We start from the raw sequence: 15,061 nt of genomic DNA, 5'->3' as shown, positions 1-15,061 counted from the left end.
GGTGCGGATGAACATCCTCCCGCCCTTATCACTAGATATAAGTTCGACTTTGAAGGGTAAAATTAAAGAGATATTTAAAAAAATATATAACTTTTGAATAATTTATGTCATGTAGCATCATATATAATATTATACAACATTATACGTAGGAAAAAACATTATACATGTTAAGAATAAAAATAAAATTGATCCAGATCATTTGCAGAGAAACTGTGAAGAAGAAGAAGAAAAGGGAAAAAGGGTCATAACTTCAACAAAGGAGCCCAAGTATATCAAACGAACTGGACCAGGCCCAAGTCAATTGCATTCTTCTCAATAATTTATCATTTGACCCAAAATAGATGTAAGACACACAGCCCAGATCATATTCCAGATTAGAGACAGCTGTATACAAAGGATATACAGCTGTATACAAAGGATATACATATTCCAGATCAGAGACAGTAGTATGGAGGAACAAAAAGATTCTCCTAGTTATTCTGCAAGCATGCAACATTGTATGGAGGAAGTATGGAGGAATAATATTTGGTTACATAGTGTTCTGTGCAAAGACAATAGGAGTTAGACAAATTTGTATAGATTTTATATTTACTTTATAGCATAATGCACTTGTATATATAGGAGCTCTTCTTCAATGGAAAGATATAGAAAATTTTCTCTCATTTATGTGTCTTCACCATCTTACATGGTATCAGAGCAAGGTTAAATTCTTCTCTAAAATACATCAGTTCTTCACTAAATACATCAATCTATCCAAAAAAAAAAAACTTCACTTCACTCAATCATTTACAATGGCAGAAAATGCAGTTGCTGTTAATACACCAGCAGCAGTAGTAACAACTGCAAATCAAACCACAATCGACTCAAATCATCCTTATTTTCTCCACTCTTCGGATGCTCCTGGAATGGCTCTTGTAAACACTCTTTTTGATAGAAGGGGATATCAGGGATGTAAAAGAACCATACTCATTGCATTATCAGCAAAGAACAAATTGGGATTTATCTCAGGTGCTCATGTTGCTCCAGATTCAAAAGAAGCAGACTACCAACCATGGAGCAGGTGTAATGACATGGTGACTTCCTGGCTCCTCAATTCTTTGTCCAAAGACATAGCAGACAATGTAATCTACTCCAGATCTGCTAAAGAATTGTGGACAAGCCTAGAACATAGGTTTGGACAATCTAATGGGGCTAAACTTTTCCACCTGCAAAAACAGTTGAGTGGTTTATGTCAAGGAACACTCAATATTGCAGGTTACTTTACCAGACTCAAGAGGTTGTGGGATGAACTGGAATCATTAAATATCAGTGTGAAATGTGAATGTGTGTGTATTTGTGAAGGAAAGGCAAAACCGCAGAAATCACAAGAAGATGAGAAGCTTATCCAATTTCTCATGGGATTAAATGATGTGTACTCTCAAGCAAGAGGAACTATTCTAATGATGAATCCTCTTCCTAACATCAATGTTGCATATTCTCTGCTTTTTCAAGATGATAATCAGAGAGAGGTGTACGTAAACCCCACTATTCCATCTGATTCTGCATCATTCATGGTAAACAACCCAGCACAAAACTTTCACAAAAACCCAAGACCACCATCAAGGCTTAATGCAAATCAGAGGAATCTGGGAGCACCACAAAGAACTGGGAACAATTTTCAAAGAAACATGAACTTTCATTCTAAGGGAAAGAAATCTAAATATAACCCTAATGTGACTTGCTCATACTGTAAGAAGATAGGACACATTGTTGATGATTGCTACAGGCTCATAGGATTTACTGATGACTTTCAATTTACTAAGAACATAAAGGGAAATGCAGCAGTAGCAGGAGAAGAAGTTGAGAGGATGAATAACCAAAACATGGAGATGAACTGTTTCAATCAACATCTCAGCAAGGAACAACATTCACAGGTGATGCAAATGATCAAACAGGCAAAAATTTCAGAGTCAACCTCAGGAGGAAATTTAGAAATCAATGCAAACTCTGTTGCTGGTACTATAACTAAGTATTTTGGTACTTCTTTCTCAATTTTCAATTCTAGCTCCTGGATCATTGATTCAGGAGCATCTGAGCATATGTACTTTGATGATAAGGCTTTTCTAACTATGACACTCCTAGACAAACCTTTAAGTATTAACCTGCCTAACTCCCATCAAATTACTGTCACTCACATTGGTCAAGTCACTATTCTTCCTAATCTTACCTTGAGAAATGTTCTTCATGTTCCCAGTTTTAGATACAATCTCCTTTCAGTTCACAGATTTTGCTATCAATTTACTTGCACACTCTTATTTACTTCTATTGGGTGTATGTTGCAGGGCCCTTTAATGAAGAGGCCGCAAGTTTTTGGTGAAGTCAAAGAAAGTTTATACCTACTCCAGCCTACCAGTGTCAACAATAGTTTATTGTCTAATGAGGGTGTTTCTTTATCCTATTTAGGTAGTCATAGCAGTGCTGTTTTTACTGTTTCTGTTCCAGCTTCACTTTCTTCCCCTAATTGTGCCAATGCTATTTCCAATGTAAAGATTTGGCACATCAGACTTGGGCATATGCCATTTTCATCAATGAAGAACATTAGTTTTATCTCTACTCTTTCAAATTCTGATTGCTTTTGTGATGTCTGTCCCTTAGCTAGGCAAACAAAGCTTCTTTTTCACAACAGTAACATTTCCACTAAATCTGTGTTTCATTTAATTCACATAGATACCTGGGGGCCATATAAAGTTACCACTCACAACAATTACAAGTACTTTCTTACAATTGTGGATGATTTTAGTAGAGCCACATGGACATTTTTGCTAAGCACCAAGGGTAATTCTTTCACAGTACTAGAATGTTTTCTTAAAATGGTTGAAAGACAATTCCATACTAAAGTTAAAGTGATCAGGTCTGATAATGCCCTTGAATTAGGAAGTAGCAATGCTGCTTCTACTTTTCTCAATTCACAAGGTATTGTACATCAAACTTCTTGTGTTGCCACCCCACAACAAAATGGGGTGGTTGAAAGAAAGCACAGGCATTTACTTGAGATAGCAAGAGCATTGTTATTTCAATCAAAGGTTCCTATTGAATATTGGGGAGAATGTATTTTAACTGCTACCTTCTTGATTAACAGAATGCCATCAAAGGTATTAAAAGGAAAAACTCCTTATCAGGTTCTTTTTGGGAAAAAGCCTACATATCAATTTCTTAGATGTTTTGGGTGTTTGTGTTATGCATCTACTCTATCTCAAAATAGAGGAAAATTCGAACCAAGAGCTAAATGCTGTGTTTTCTTAGGCTATCCTAGCAATCAAAAGGGATACAAATTACTTGACTTGGCAACCAAAAAGATTCTTGTGTCCAAAAATGTGCATTTTTATGAACATATTTTTCCATTTTCAAATCCTTCATTCACTCAAACTACCATTTTCCCTAGTCCTACACCTGCAAGTTCTCATACTTTCCCCTTCTCTAATATCCCTAATCAAGCAACTGTACCAAATAATTCCAATGAGAAAACCATACAAAATGAAACTATCACTACATCATTATCATCTACAACTTCATCACCATCTACAACTCAGTCCTCAAATTATCCTTCAACTTCATCATCCACTTCACCTACTATCATATTAGACCATACTAATTCACCTTCAGTACCTCAAACCATATCACCTTCTATTCCTACTTCTACACCTCCTGTTCTCCCTACCAGAATTTCCACTAGAAAAACAAAGGAACTTTGCCTTCTTATCTACTTGATTATTACTGCAATAACATTTCAATGTGTGATATTACTAATTGTATGTCTCAACCCATTCCTGTTCCCACCATATCTATTACTGCTTTATCAGTCCCAAATCAACATTTTCTTCATTCTATGTCCAATATCAAAGAACCTAATAGTTATTACGAAGCTTCTACACATCCTGGTTGGAAAAAGGCAATGGAAGTTGAACTTAAGGCATTACAAGATAATCAAACTTGGGAATTGGTTAATCTACCCCAAGGAAGGAAAGCTTTACCTTGTAAAGGGGTTTACAAGGTAAAACAGAATTCTGATGGTACTATTGAAAGGTTGAAGGCAAGACTTGTTATTAGAGGGGATATTCAAAAGGAGGGTATTGACTATAATGAGACGTTTTCCCCAGTAGTCAAGATGACCACAATCAGGTGTCTCATTGCTATTGCAGTCAAAAAGGGATGGGAAATTTCACAATTTGATGTTAACAATGCATTATTGCATGGGGATTTGCAAGAAGAGGTGTATATGAAATTTCCTCCTGGTTTAATTCCTACTTCTACTGATCTTGTTTGCAAACTGAAAAGGTCCTTATATGGTTTAAAGCAGGCCTCAAGGCAATGGTATGCTAGGCTAGCAGGGGCTCTTAAGTTTAAAGGTTTCATTTCATCACTTAATGACTATTCCCTATTTTATAAGTCATCAGGGGAATATACTACTATAGTAGGAGTTTATGTGGATGATATTCTCATCACAGGAAATCACTCAACGGAAATCAACAGCCTCAAAGGATTTCTACATTCAAAATTTCAAATCAAGGACCTTGGCCCTTTACACTATTTTCTAGGCATGGAAATCATCAGAGAAACACAAGGTGTTATAGTTTGTCAAAGGAAATATACCTTGGATCTGTTGAGTGAGTTTGATGTGTCACATATGCCTCATGTTTCTTGTCCCCTGGATCCTTCATCTAAATTATCTGCAAAATCAGGGAATTTGCTATCAGACCCTACTGTTTATAGACATATAGTAGGAAAACTTAACTACCTCACTCACACTCGACTAGATTTATCATTTGCAGTTCTTACCCTTAGTCAATATATGAAAACACCATGTGTGGATCACTTTTATGCAGCTTTAAGAGTCCTCAGTTACTTGCGAAATGACCCAGGTCAAGGTATTTTCATGTCATCTCATCCTTCATTTCATCTTCAAGCTTTTTGCGATGCTGATTGGGCTTCATGTCGCAAATCTCGAAAATCAGTGAGTGGGTTCTCCATCAATCTAGGCGGATCTCCCACTTCCTGGAAATCCAAGAAACAAGACTCCATTTCTTTGTCATCTGCTGAATCGGAGTACCGCTCGATGCGACGACTTGTGACTGAGTTGACTTGGCTTACTAGACTACTGAGCGATCTCTCAGTTCCACCTAAACTTCCCATACCAATTCATTCCGACAGTCAAGCAGCTATACATATAGCTCGAAATCCCGTGTTTCATGAGAGGACGAAACACGTGGAACTTGACTGCCATTTCGTCCGGCAACAATACCTTTCCGGTCTCATTTCTTTGACTTTTGTTCCTTCAAAGGACCAGCTGGCCGATCTCTTTACAAAATCACTTTCTGGCCCAAGTCACCATCTCATCCTTAGCAAGTTGGGTGTTTCTTCGTCTCCCAAAATTATTTATCCTTTATCCCTCGTATAGGACGAGGAAGTAATTAAGTTAGAAAAATTTAAGGAAACGTGGTCAAATAATCACCTCATAGACACACAAATAGTACTCCCCCCGTCTCATAATAAATGTCACCTTAATTAAAAAAAATGTCTCATAATAAGTGTCACTTTAGGAAACCAAGATATAAATTAACTAGTTTTTTTCAACTCTACGCTCAGACAAAAATTAACAAGTTAAAGTAACATCTAAATGATAATTGGAAACGTCACATATTAACTTGACATTATTGAATTCCCAATATGATTAACTTATGCATACTCTATTCAAGAGGAAAAAATAAAGCAAAAGTCATAGATAGCCCCATAAACTTTGCTACATTTTCCGCTGAGATACCTAAACCGAGGGTTGTACCCATTGAGTACCTAGCCAGTCCAAATTCAATCCTATTGGATACCTTTTTCACAATAATCAGTAAAATTAGGAGATTGTATTACACTCTTCGTGATGTGACAACTTTGTTAAATGAAAACATGACACTGGCGATGGGGTCCATCATAATAATTAAAAAATAAATTATACAACCACCCCCAATTTTCATCCCCTTCGCTCCCTCTCCCCTGAACTGCAACCAGCCTCGCCCCCTTCCCCTGAACTGCAACCAGTCTCACCTCCTCTCAACTGGCCGCCGCACCACCACCCCCAACCGCCATCCCCCCACCCCACCAATAATTTATTCCTTTTTCTTCTCTTATTTAGGTCTATCAATGTCTTTACAAGACCCACCAACCATTAATGAAATGTGAGATGAAAAAAAGAGTTATAGTAATGATAAATCTCTATTTTTTCCAATGAACAAGATGGTAATGTTACTTTTCAGATCTAAAAAGGATAAAAAAATGATAGTAAGAAATAACATCCAATTCGCAAATTAATTTTATATAAATAATTAAAAGAAATGAATTGTTATAATGAAGAGGAAAAAAGAAAAAAAAAGGAAGAAGAAGATGAAGAGAACTGAACGTTTCAGTTCACAGTGGAAACAGACGGGAAAAAAGTGGAGGGGTGGGGTGGGGTCAGACGAGCGGGCGTGGGGGTTGAGCAGGTGGATTAATTTTTTATTAATTTATCTATAATTTTTTTTTAAAATAGGTAAAATTTTAACAAAAAAAAATAAAAATTTAAAGATGAAAGGGCTGTTCACGCGCCCAAGAAAAAGTGGAATTAATTGTTGCGCCACGTAGGTGCCACATAGACAAAAGGTACCCAATATGATTAATTTAGACTGGTTTAAGTCCCCATAGGTACAACCCTTAATTTAGATAGTCTAGGTGACAAAATTTAGGGGTACTTTTGCCAAAAAATAATTTATTTTTGTTCTGAACCGGACACTGAACCGGAAAACCGATCCGAATCCCCAAAACAATCACGAGGACCAGTCAAGACACAAGACTCAAAAGAAGGCAAATATTGAAGTCAAACCTCAAAAACAAACCAACCCGTAACTTTGGGAAAACTCCATTACTCATCTACTATAATTTCTTCTCTCTCTTTCCTCTCTCTCTCTATATGGATATAATCACTGCCTCCGCGGCGGCGGCGGCTGCTGCGGCGGCGGCTGGAGGCGGCGGAGGTCCGGCGCCGTTTTTATTAAAGACATATGAAATGGTTGATGATTCAGTAACAGATGAGATTGTATCATGGACTCAAACTGGTCATAGTTTTGTTGTTTGGAATCCACCTGAATTTGCTAAACTTCTTCTTCCTACTTATTTTAAGCACAACAATTTCTCCAGCTTCATTCGACAGCTCAACACATACGTATGTAACACTACTTTCTCTGTATCTATTTTAACTTTCTTTATTAGCTTTGACTTTTGTTGGAAATGGGTTCAGCTGAAGAAAATTGAATCATTGAGTTTATTTTCTATTTTTAGAAATGGGTTCAGCTTAATATTGGATCTTTGAGTTGATTTTCTAATCTGTTGAAATGGGTTTTGCTGAAAAAATTGAATCTTGAAATTGAAGGGTTTAAGTTGAAAAATTGAATCATAGAGTTTCTTTTCTATTTTTAGAAATGGGTTTAGCTTATAAATTGAAAATCTCTCTCTCTCTCTCTCAATTTCTGTATCTATTTAATTTCTTTCAATTCAGTTTGAAGTTTATTGATATGGGTTTAGCTTGAAAATTGAAACTTTGAATTGGATTCAGCTTAAAAGTAGAATCTTGGAATTGAAGGGATCAAGGGGGAAAATTGAATCTTTGAAATTAATTTCTATTTTTAGAAATGGGTTTAGCTTAAAATTTGAATCTTTGAATTGGGTTTTGCTTAAAATTAGAATCTTGGAATTGAAGGGATCAAGGGGGGAAATTGGATCATTGAATTGAGTTTCTATTTTTAGAATTGGGTTCATCTTAAAATTTGAATCTTTGACTTGATTTTCTATTTGTTGAAATGGGCTCAGCAGAAAAAAAAGAGAATCTTGAATTGGAAAGGGTTTAAGCTGGAAAATTGAATTGATTTCCTATTTTTAGAAATGGGTTTAGCTTAAAAATTGAATCTTTGAGTTGATTTTCTATTTGTTGAAATGGGTTAAACTTAAAATTGAATCATTGAATTTGATTTTCTATCTTTCTAAATTGGTTCAGCTTAAAAATTGAATCTTTGAATTGAAGTTCTATCTGTCAAAATGTTGTCGTTGTTGTTGTTTGATACCTAATAATGAACCCGGACACCAAACTGTCCTGACCCGGATTTGTCGAAATGGGTTCAGCTTAAAAGGCAAAGGGTGTGGCCTAGTGGTCAATGAAGTGGGTTGAGAATCATAAGTCTCAGATTCAAATCCTAGCGGCGGCAAAAACACTAGGTGATTTCGTCTCATCTGGTTCAAACCTTGCTGGATAGAGTTACCCGGTTCCTGTGTTGGCAGGAGGTAGCAGGTACCCAGTGGAATTAGTCAAGCCCGGACACCACGGTTATCTAAAAAAGAAAAAACAGCTTAAAATTGAATCTTTGAGTTGATCACTATGATTTGATGTTTGAGCTACAATATGTGCTTCAAGTTCAGGCCTGATTTGTCATTTTCACATTTCGATGCTTGTAGTGGTTTATTGAATCACGGATGAATATTAGGTGAATTATCGCATCTAGGAAACATGGAATTTATTACTTTAATTTTCTATGTGGGAAGTCAATGTTTGTGGATTGATTGCCCTTGAACTTATTGAGCATTGAAAAGAAAAAGGTGTAGATGAAGTAGAATGGACATTGAGGGTTCATATAGCTTGACTAGTTTGGGATTGAGACATAGTTGTTGTTTCCGATGAAGTTATTGATGATGAATAGTTAATCAAAGTGAGGCGATGTCGAGGTGCAAGGTTTATCTGTGAACTGGATAGACTTCTAATTACCAGGATTCTTTTGTTTGGTGTGTATGTGATGGAGCACTTCACTTTATTAGCTTTGGTCATCTTAAATCACTTTGATTGATGTAATTGATAATATACCAAAATGGATTTTCAAGATGAGGTTTGAAAGGTGCTCTTTTGTTGTGTGTGTGTTGTAGAGGGGGGGTGTTCTCGTTGGGGTTTTTCTGGGCTCATGGACTTTCTTTGCGTGCTTTCCCGGTGAATGCCCCAAGTCTTGCTTGCTAGTAACGAATTTTCTTATGCACAAAAGATAAAAAAAAAAAAAGGTATTAGAAGGATTCTTTAACCTTTGACATTGTTGACATAAGGTTAATATAACTAGATCTTTCGATGCTGCATATGGTTTTGAGGAACTTAACCGTTTCTAAATTGTTTATCCGGCAGAATGTACCTCTGGCACCAGGTTTAGTGTTTCTTTGTGTTTAACGCCTTACAATGACTTGTCAATAAAACAGAATAATACGTCAAAAGGCTAGTGTACTTTACTGCTGTCTTTCATTTGACATGAGTATATTAAGGTAAATGAAGTCCAGATAAAGTGAAGCACGAGTACCATAATTTCCCACATGATATACACTTGTAGTTGGGTGGATCTGGTGGCCTTTAGCACTTCTTTTAGGTGTGAAATGCTGGTATAAGGAATTTATCCCCTAACAGACCTACAAGAAACTGGGATGATTCTTTTGCGCAAACTTCATCATCTATTATACATTGTCCAGGACATAATATAACCATATAGTAGGAGTGCCCCTTGGGTAGCAGAAGATATCAAGTGTAGCTGATTCTGAGCAGTTTTATGTGAAGATGCATTGGGTGTCGTGAGACTGTTAACAAGAAAGATTAAAGAATGGGTTAGAGGGCTAAAGCATCGTGGACATGGAAGGAAGATGCTTTGTTTATAATCCAACAGCTGTTCGCCATAGCATGTAAGTAACAACACTGGCAGAAAGTTAGGAAGAAGTCATCTAAGAATCCCTAGCAAAGTTCTTAGGAAAGACATCCTTATAGTAGGGCTGCTTAAGATCTACTTTTTCCTTTTAGATGTCCTTCCGGTGGTTCAACTTTTTTCTTGACATTGTCAGCTAAAACCAGGAAGGGGAGCCTTGGTGTAGCTGGCAAAATTGCTGCCATGTAACCAGGAGGTCACGGGTTAGAGCCGTGAAAACAGCCTCTTGCAGAAACACAGGATAAGATTGAGTACAATAGACCCTTGTGGTCTGGCCCTTCCCCGGACCTCGTGCATAGCGGGAGCTTAGTGCATTGGGCTGCGCTTTATTGTCAGCTAAAACCACTATCTGCTTCTTCCACAAAAAGCATTATTCTTTTGAAAACCAACCTTCAGTCATGTAAAAGACGTGTCCTGGTCGCACCTTTAGTTTGCACCAGAAGATGCTGGCATCATTTTCAATAGATGACGAGGATGAAATCTCTGCATGTCGCATCATACGAGTCAGTCCACCGAAGAAAAAAAAAAAAAAGCCAAACAGGGTGGCATGATAAATATTGAAATATATACAAAGGATAAAAAGATACTGAAATGTATTAAACAATTTTACTCAAAGCATTTGAGGGAACGTGCACTTCTGTTTTTAGAGTATTGTTAAAATTGCATGATTTGTGATGGAACCCAATTAATTCGTCTAAGTTAATGTGCAATATCAGGATATATGTTAAAATTCTTGTCAGATTTATATAATGATAAGTAACTCCTCTAAGTGTAGCCGTCATGGCTTCTGTTTGTTTGTTATTCCTCGCAATCTGTGAATTTGAATCCTGGCTTTCACTATTCCCTAATGGTTAAGGGCATTGTTAATTAGAAATTTCCAGTTGTCATATTTATTCTGAGTTGATGGTCCAAACTCAGCATGGTTTGCACCCCTTACTAAGGTGATTATATTGCCAATAAATCAGTTGCTGCCATAATTAATCTAGGATTATCATCATCATAAATATATCTAATTGACAGGGCTTCCGGAAGATTGATCCAGAAAGATGGGAATTTGCCAATGAGGAATTCATAAAAGACCAGAAGCATCTACTTAAGAACATTCATCGTAGAAAACCAATTCACAGCCATAGTCACCCTCCAGGTTCCACAGTTGATCCAGAAAGAGCTGCATTTGAAGAAGAGATTGATAAGCTTTCACGTGAAAGGTCGGGGCTCGAGTCTAACGTCTTAAGGTACAGACAGCAACAATCTTCTGCAAAAGTCCAGTTAGAAGAACTAACCGGACGGGTTGGCAGTATAGAGCAAAGGCAGGAGAGCTTACTGACATTTTTTGAGAAGGCAGTTAAAAATCCTGACTTTGTTGAGCGTCTTGCTCAGAAACTCGAGTCCATGGATATTTCTGCATTTAGCAAGAAAAGGCGTTTGCCTCAAGTTGAAGAAAATATGTCGGTTGACAACCAAGACTTTTCAAATAATCTCAGGCTTGAATTGTCACCTGCTGTTTCAGATGTCAATGCACTTTCATGCAGCACCCAAAGTTCGAATGAAGATGGTGGGTCTCCACATAGGAGAGTATCTGAAGGATGGTCCAGAGACGTGCAACTTCGAACGGGAGGAGTACTTTATAACCCTGAAACAATAGAACTATCAGATACTGGAACGTCTTTTACATTGAAGATGGATTCATCTTTGCCTCGTGCAGCAAGCAATGTTGAAAGCTCAAGACTGCATTCCTTGCCACAAAGCCTTTCATCCACTGAGGAAGTTGACGGTCACATTTCCTGTCAGCTGAATCTTTCTTTGGCTTTTTCACAAGTCGAGAAAAATCAACATTCACCAATGCCCCAAATAGGTCAAGAGAAAATTCCTTTTACTGATGATAAAACTTTGTCGTCTTCACATGATGCAACTGGTAACAAGGAAGGGCCTGCAACTACTCCGGTTCGTGTGAACGATGTTTTCTGGGAACAGTTCCTAACGGAGCGGCCAGGCTGCACGGATAACGAAGAGGCTAGTTCTAGTTACAAAGGGAACTCCTACAACGAGCAAGATGAGAGAAAATCAAATCAAGGAGTAGCTAGTAACACAAGAAAGGTGGAACACCTTACCCTTTGAATATGTGAAGCACTTAAAACATTTATATAGGTCTTTGGAATTTTCAGTTCCTAATTGCAATGGTTTGTAACTATCAATCCCTGATAAGTAGTGATGATAGGCATGATATGCTTAAAGTGTCTTTTGCTGTTTTGCTGTTTTGGGATTATTATATGGCTTTGTATGTATAGAGATAAAAATTATGATGAATATCCTTCTGAGCAAATAAGTACTGTATTTGGTGATGAAAATCTTGTTCTGTTTGATTTTCTCTTGCCTTTGATTCATAAACAGCTTTATAGATTGCTTTTTAACTTCCACAAAATGTCTGTTAACCTTTGTTAATTTACCATTTAGTGCATGTTAATCGATGTTCCATCATATTTTGAGATCCACTATTTGTTTAGACTTCTACACAGCTAACTTTAGGGTGCCTTCGGTAAGACGAAAACATTTTCCATAGGAAATATTTTTTCATGAATTTTTTTGGATCATTCTTTTAGTTCTTAAAAATTCAGAATCATCAAGGGGGACAAGAGAACAAACAGGTTAGTAAACAGTCAAAAAATCATGTGAACATTTGGTTGCTTACCCCCGACTCTAATCATTCATTTTGTCTCTATTTTATGGAAATTGATAATTGAGGTGACTTCACTACTCGTTAATAAAAGTTGTGCTATATGATGCTACTTTATTCTTCATTCAAAGAGACAATGCAGCCTTTGTTTGTTTGTTAGTTAAATATGACGAACCACCCGTGCTTTACTGACACCTAACTTCGTAAAAGAATTACAAGGTGTAAAATAAAGTTATCATGATTGTGATTTGAGTACTAAAAGGTAAAAAATGACAAACTGTTGGTTGGTGACATTAATGGCATTTGTAAAGAGACTATATATATAAGGCAAACATTTCTTTTTAGTTGGCGTACACTAATGTTTTTGGAATATTTAGCAATTGAAGTATATTGATTGAAGAATTGAGTCATATATGTTTGAAACTTTAGACATTGATCTTTCAAACTTCAAATATACTTGTTTGAAATTTTGGACAGTCAGGCCAAACTTTATGTGAAAATTTAAAATTTTAATCTTCTCATGAATAAGCTTTCTTTCCTCTTTATTTGGTCTTTGCTCAGCATCGTCTGCTCATTTATCTACTTTGGTTAGTGTTTCAACCATTTTAACATCACATCAGATCAGTTGTTTTTGGTCTAATTAACAAATCTAATTGTTTTGACTTAGCATTAGTTTTTAGGTTAAACAAGGAGGAGTTTGAAGGAGAGGTGATAAAAAAGAGAGAGAATACACACACAAATATATATTTTTAAAATACATACATACAATACTGAACATACGTACGATAGATCACAAAAACGCCAACATGTGGGGCTTTTGAACCTATCTTATTATTCAGGATATATAGTTGTCACTTATTCTTCTATATCTTACGAGTGACATAAGCAAACAACATAACACAATTTAACATAATCATGACATTGATGAACAAGTGACTCCATTACATGTACAACACGTCCAACAGTCAGAACAATCAGCATTACTACTGCAAGGTCTCAGACAAGTTTGGAGCCTTGGATTCATGTTTGGGAGAAGTAACATTGCGGGGATTTTAAAAACCTCGACATTTTTTGGTAAGCTTCGCAATGCCATCACTTCCATAATTGGAGAGTTAACTGCATATAAAGTGGACCAAAATTAAATTAAACCTTAATAAAATACCCCCTTTGTCCTAATGTATGTGACACTTTTTGCTTATCGAGATTCAAACTTCTTAATTTTGAGCGTGAATTTGGACATAGAGGGTGCATTCGGTCAGTGGCGGAGCCAGAATTTTCAGTAAGGGGGTTCAAAAATATGAAGAGGTAAACATACGAAGAAGCCAAGGGGGTTCAACACCTACCATATATACATAAAAAAATAATTTTAACCTTCAATATACACTGTAATTTTCTGCCGAGCGAGTTCGGATAACCCCCTCGGTTACACTTGGCTCCGCCCCTGCATTCGGTATGAAGGAAAATGTTTTCCATGAAAAATGTTTTCTAGGAAAATAAAAAGTTATTCTAAGAGCAGTTTTATATAATCTAGACAAATACTACGGGAGGTGAGGTTGGGGGCTATGGGTGGAGGGGATGGGGGCTACTCGGTTGGGGTGAAGATGAGATGTGTTAGAGGTTGGGAGGACACAATCATTGTGGAACTTGTGTCATTTTCCTCATTTTTAAGGAACTTGATTTACTAGAGAAAATGTATTTCTAAAATTTTGATCAGTGAACATGGGAAAATTGAAAAACATGTTTTGAAAATATTTTCCTCCATATCAAACACACCCAGAGTCTTTAAATTTCTTAAATCAAAATATACATATTTGAATACTAAATAAAAAGTATTATAAAACACAATAGTTAACAATTCAAAATATTTAAATGGTATATGAAAGAATCACGGTCAAAAAAGGATTTGTTTGACTCTCCAAATCCAAACACCGTCACATAAATCGGGCAAAGAGAATACTATGCAATACAGAATACAGATTACAAATTAAATTACACGCAGATCCCTTTTTCTTTTACAGTTCTCGTTAAAATTAGGTAAATACTTAATAAAGAAAAGTGATTTTTGCTGTTTTGGGATCATTATATGGCCTTGTATTTACACATAAATTATGATAATATTCAAATAAGAACTGATTTTGGTATAAACAGCTTTATATATTTGTTTTTACCTTCCACACTATATCTGTTATTACCTATCTTTGTTTACCCTTAACTGCATGTATATAATTATAAGTTGCAAAATCTGTTGGTACAAATTGGTATATATCCAATTTTTACTTTTTACTCGGTTTGGGAAAAAAGTTTTCTTGTATTAGAAGGTTTAATCTGCTGGGCGCTGGCTCAATAGACTTTTATTTTTTTGGTTTTCTATCCCTTGTCTGGTACTCGTATTTATTGAGGCCCGATTAAATTCGGATCACGCTAAAAAATTAGCATTCTCTAACAAAGAGGACTTCATATCCAGGAGCAATGGTGGTGGTGAATATATTGATTTGGCGTGCTACCAAATGCAAGCGTGAATGGTACACATATTTCCTTCCTTTTTCATGAGTTCAAGACTTTTGTAACCCAAAAATAAATTTTTGGAACCAAAATAACCCATTAAAAAAAA

The 15,061-nt window shown here is 36.3% G+C and overlaps 1 protein-coding gene across 1 annotated transcript; it reads left to right on the top strand.

Annotated features, from left to right (window-relative positions):
- The first annotated feature begins 6,881 nt into the window (after positions 1–6,881).
- On the top strand, positions 6,882–12,124 carry LOC132604396 (heat stress transcription factor A-5). The gene is made up of 2 exons (XM_060317891.1): positions 6,882–7,222; positions 10,797–12,124. Exons 1-2 carry the CDS (start codon positions 6,971–6,973, stop codon positions 11,892–11,894), a joined length of 1,350 nt encoding a protein of 449 aa, XP_060173874.1. The 5' UTR covers positions 6,882–6,970; the 3' UTR covers positions 11,895–12,124.
- Positions 12,125–15,061: the final 2,937 nt, after the last annotated feature.

The sequence above is a fragment of the Lycium barbarum genome, chromosome 7 (genome assembly GCF_019175385.1).
Source record: "Lycium barbarum isolate Lr01 chromosome 7, ASM1917538v2, whole genome shotgun sequence".
NCBI classification, from domain to species: domain Eukaryota; kingdom Viridiplantae; phylum Streptophyta; class Magnoliopsida; order Solanales; family Solanaceae; genus Lycium; species Lycium barbarum.
The sequence above is the reverse complement of the archived record's forward strand: the minus strand, read 5'-3'. Positions and strand labels throughout refer to the sequence as shown.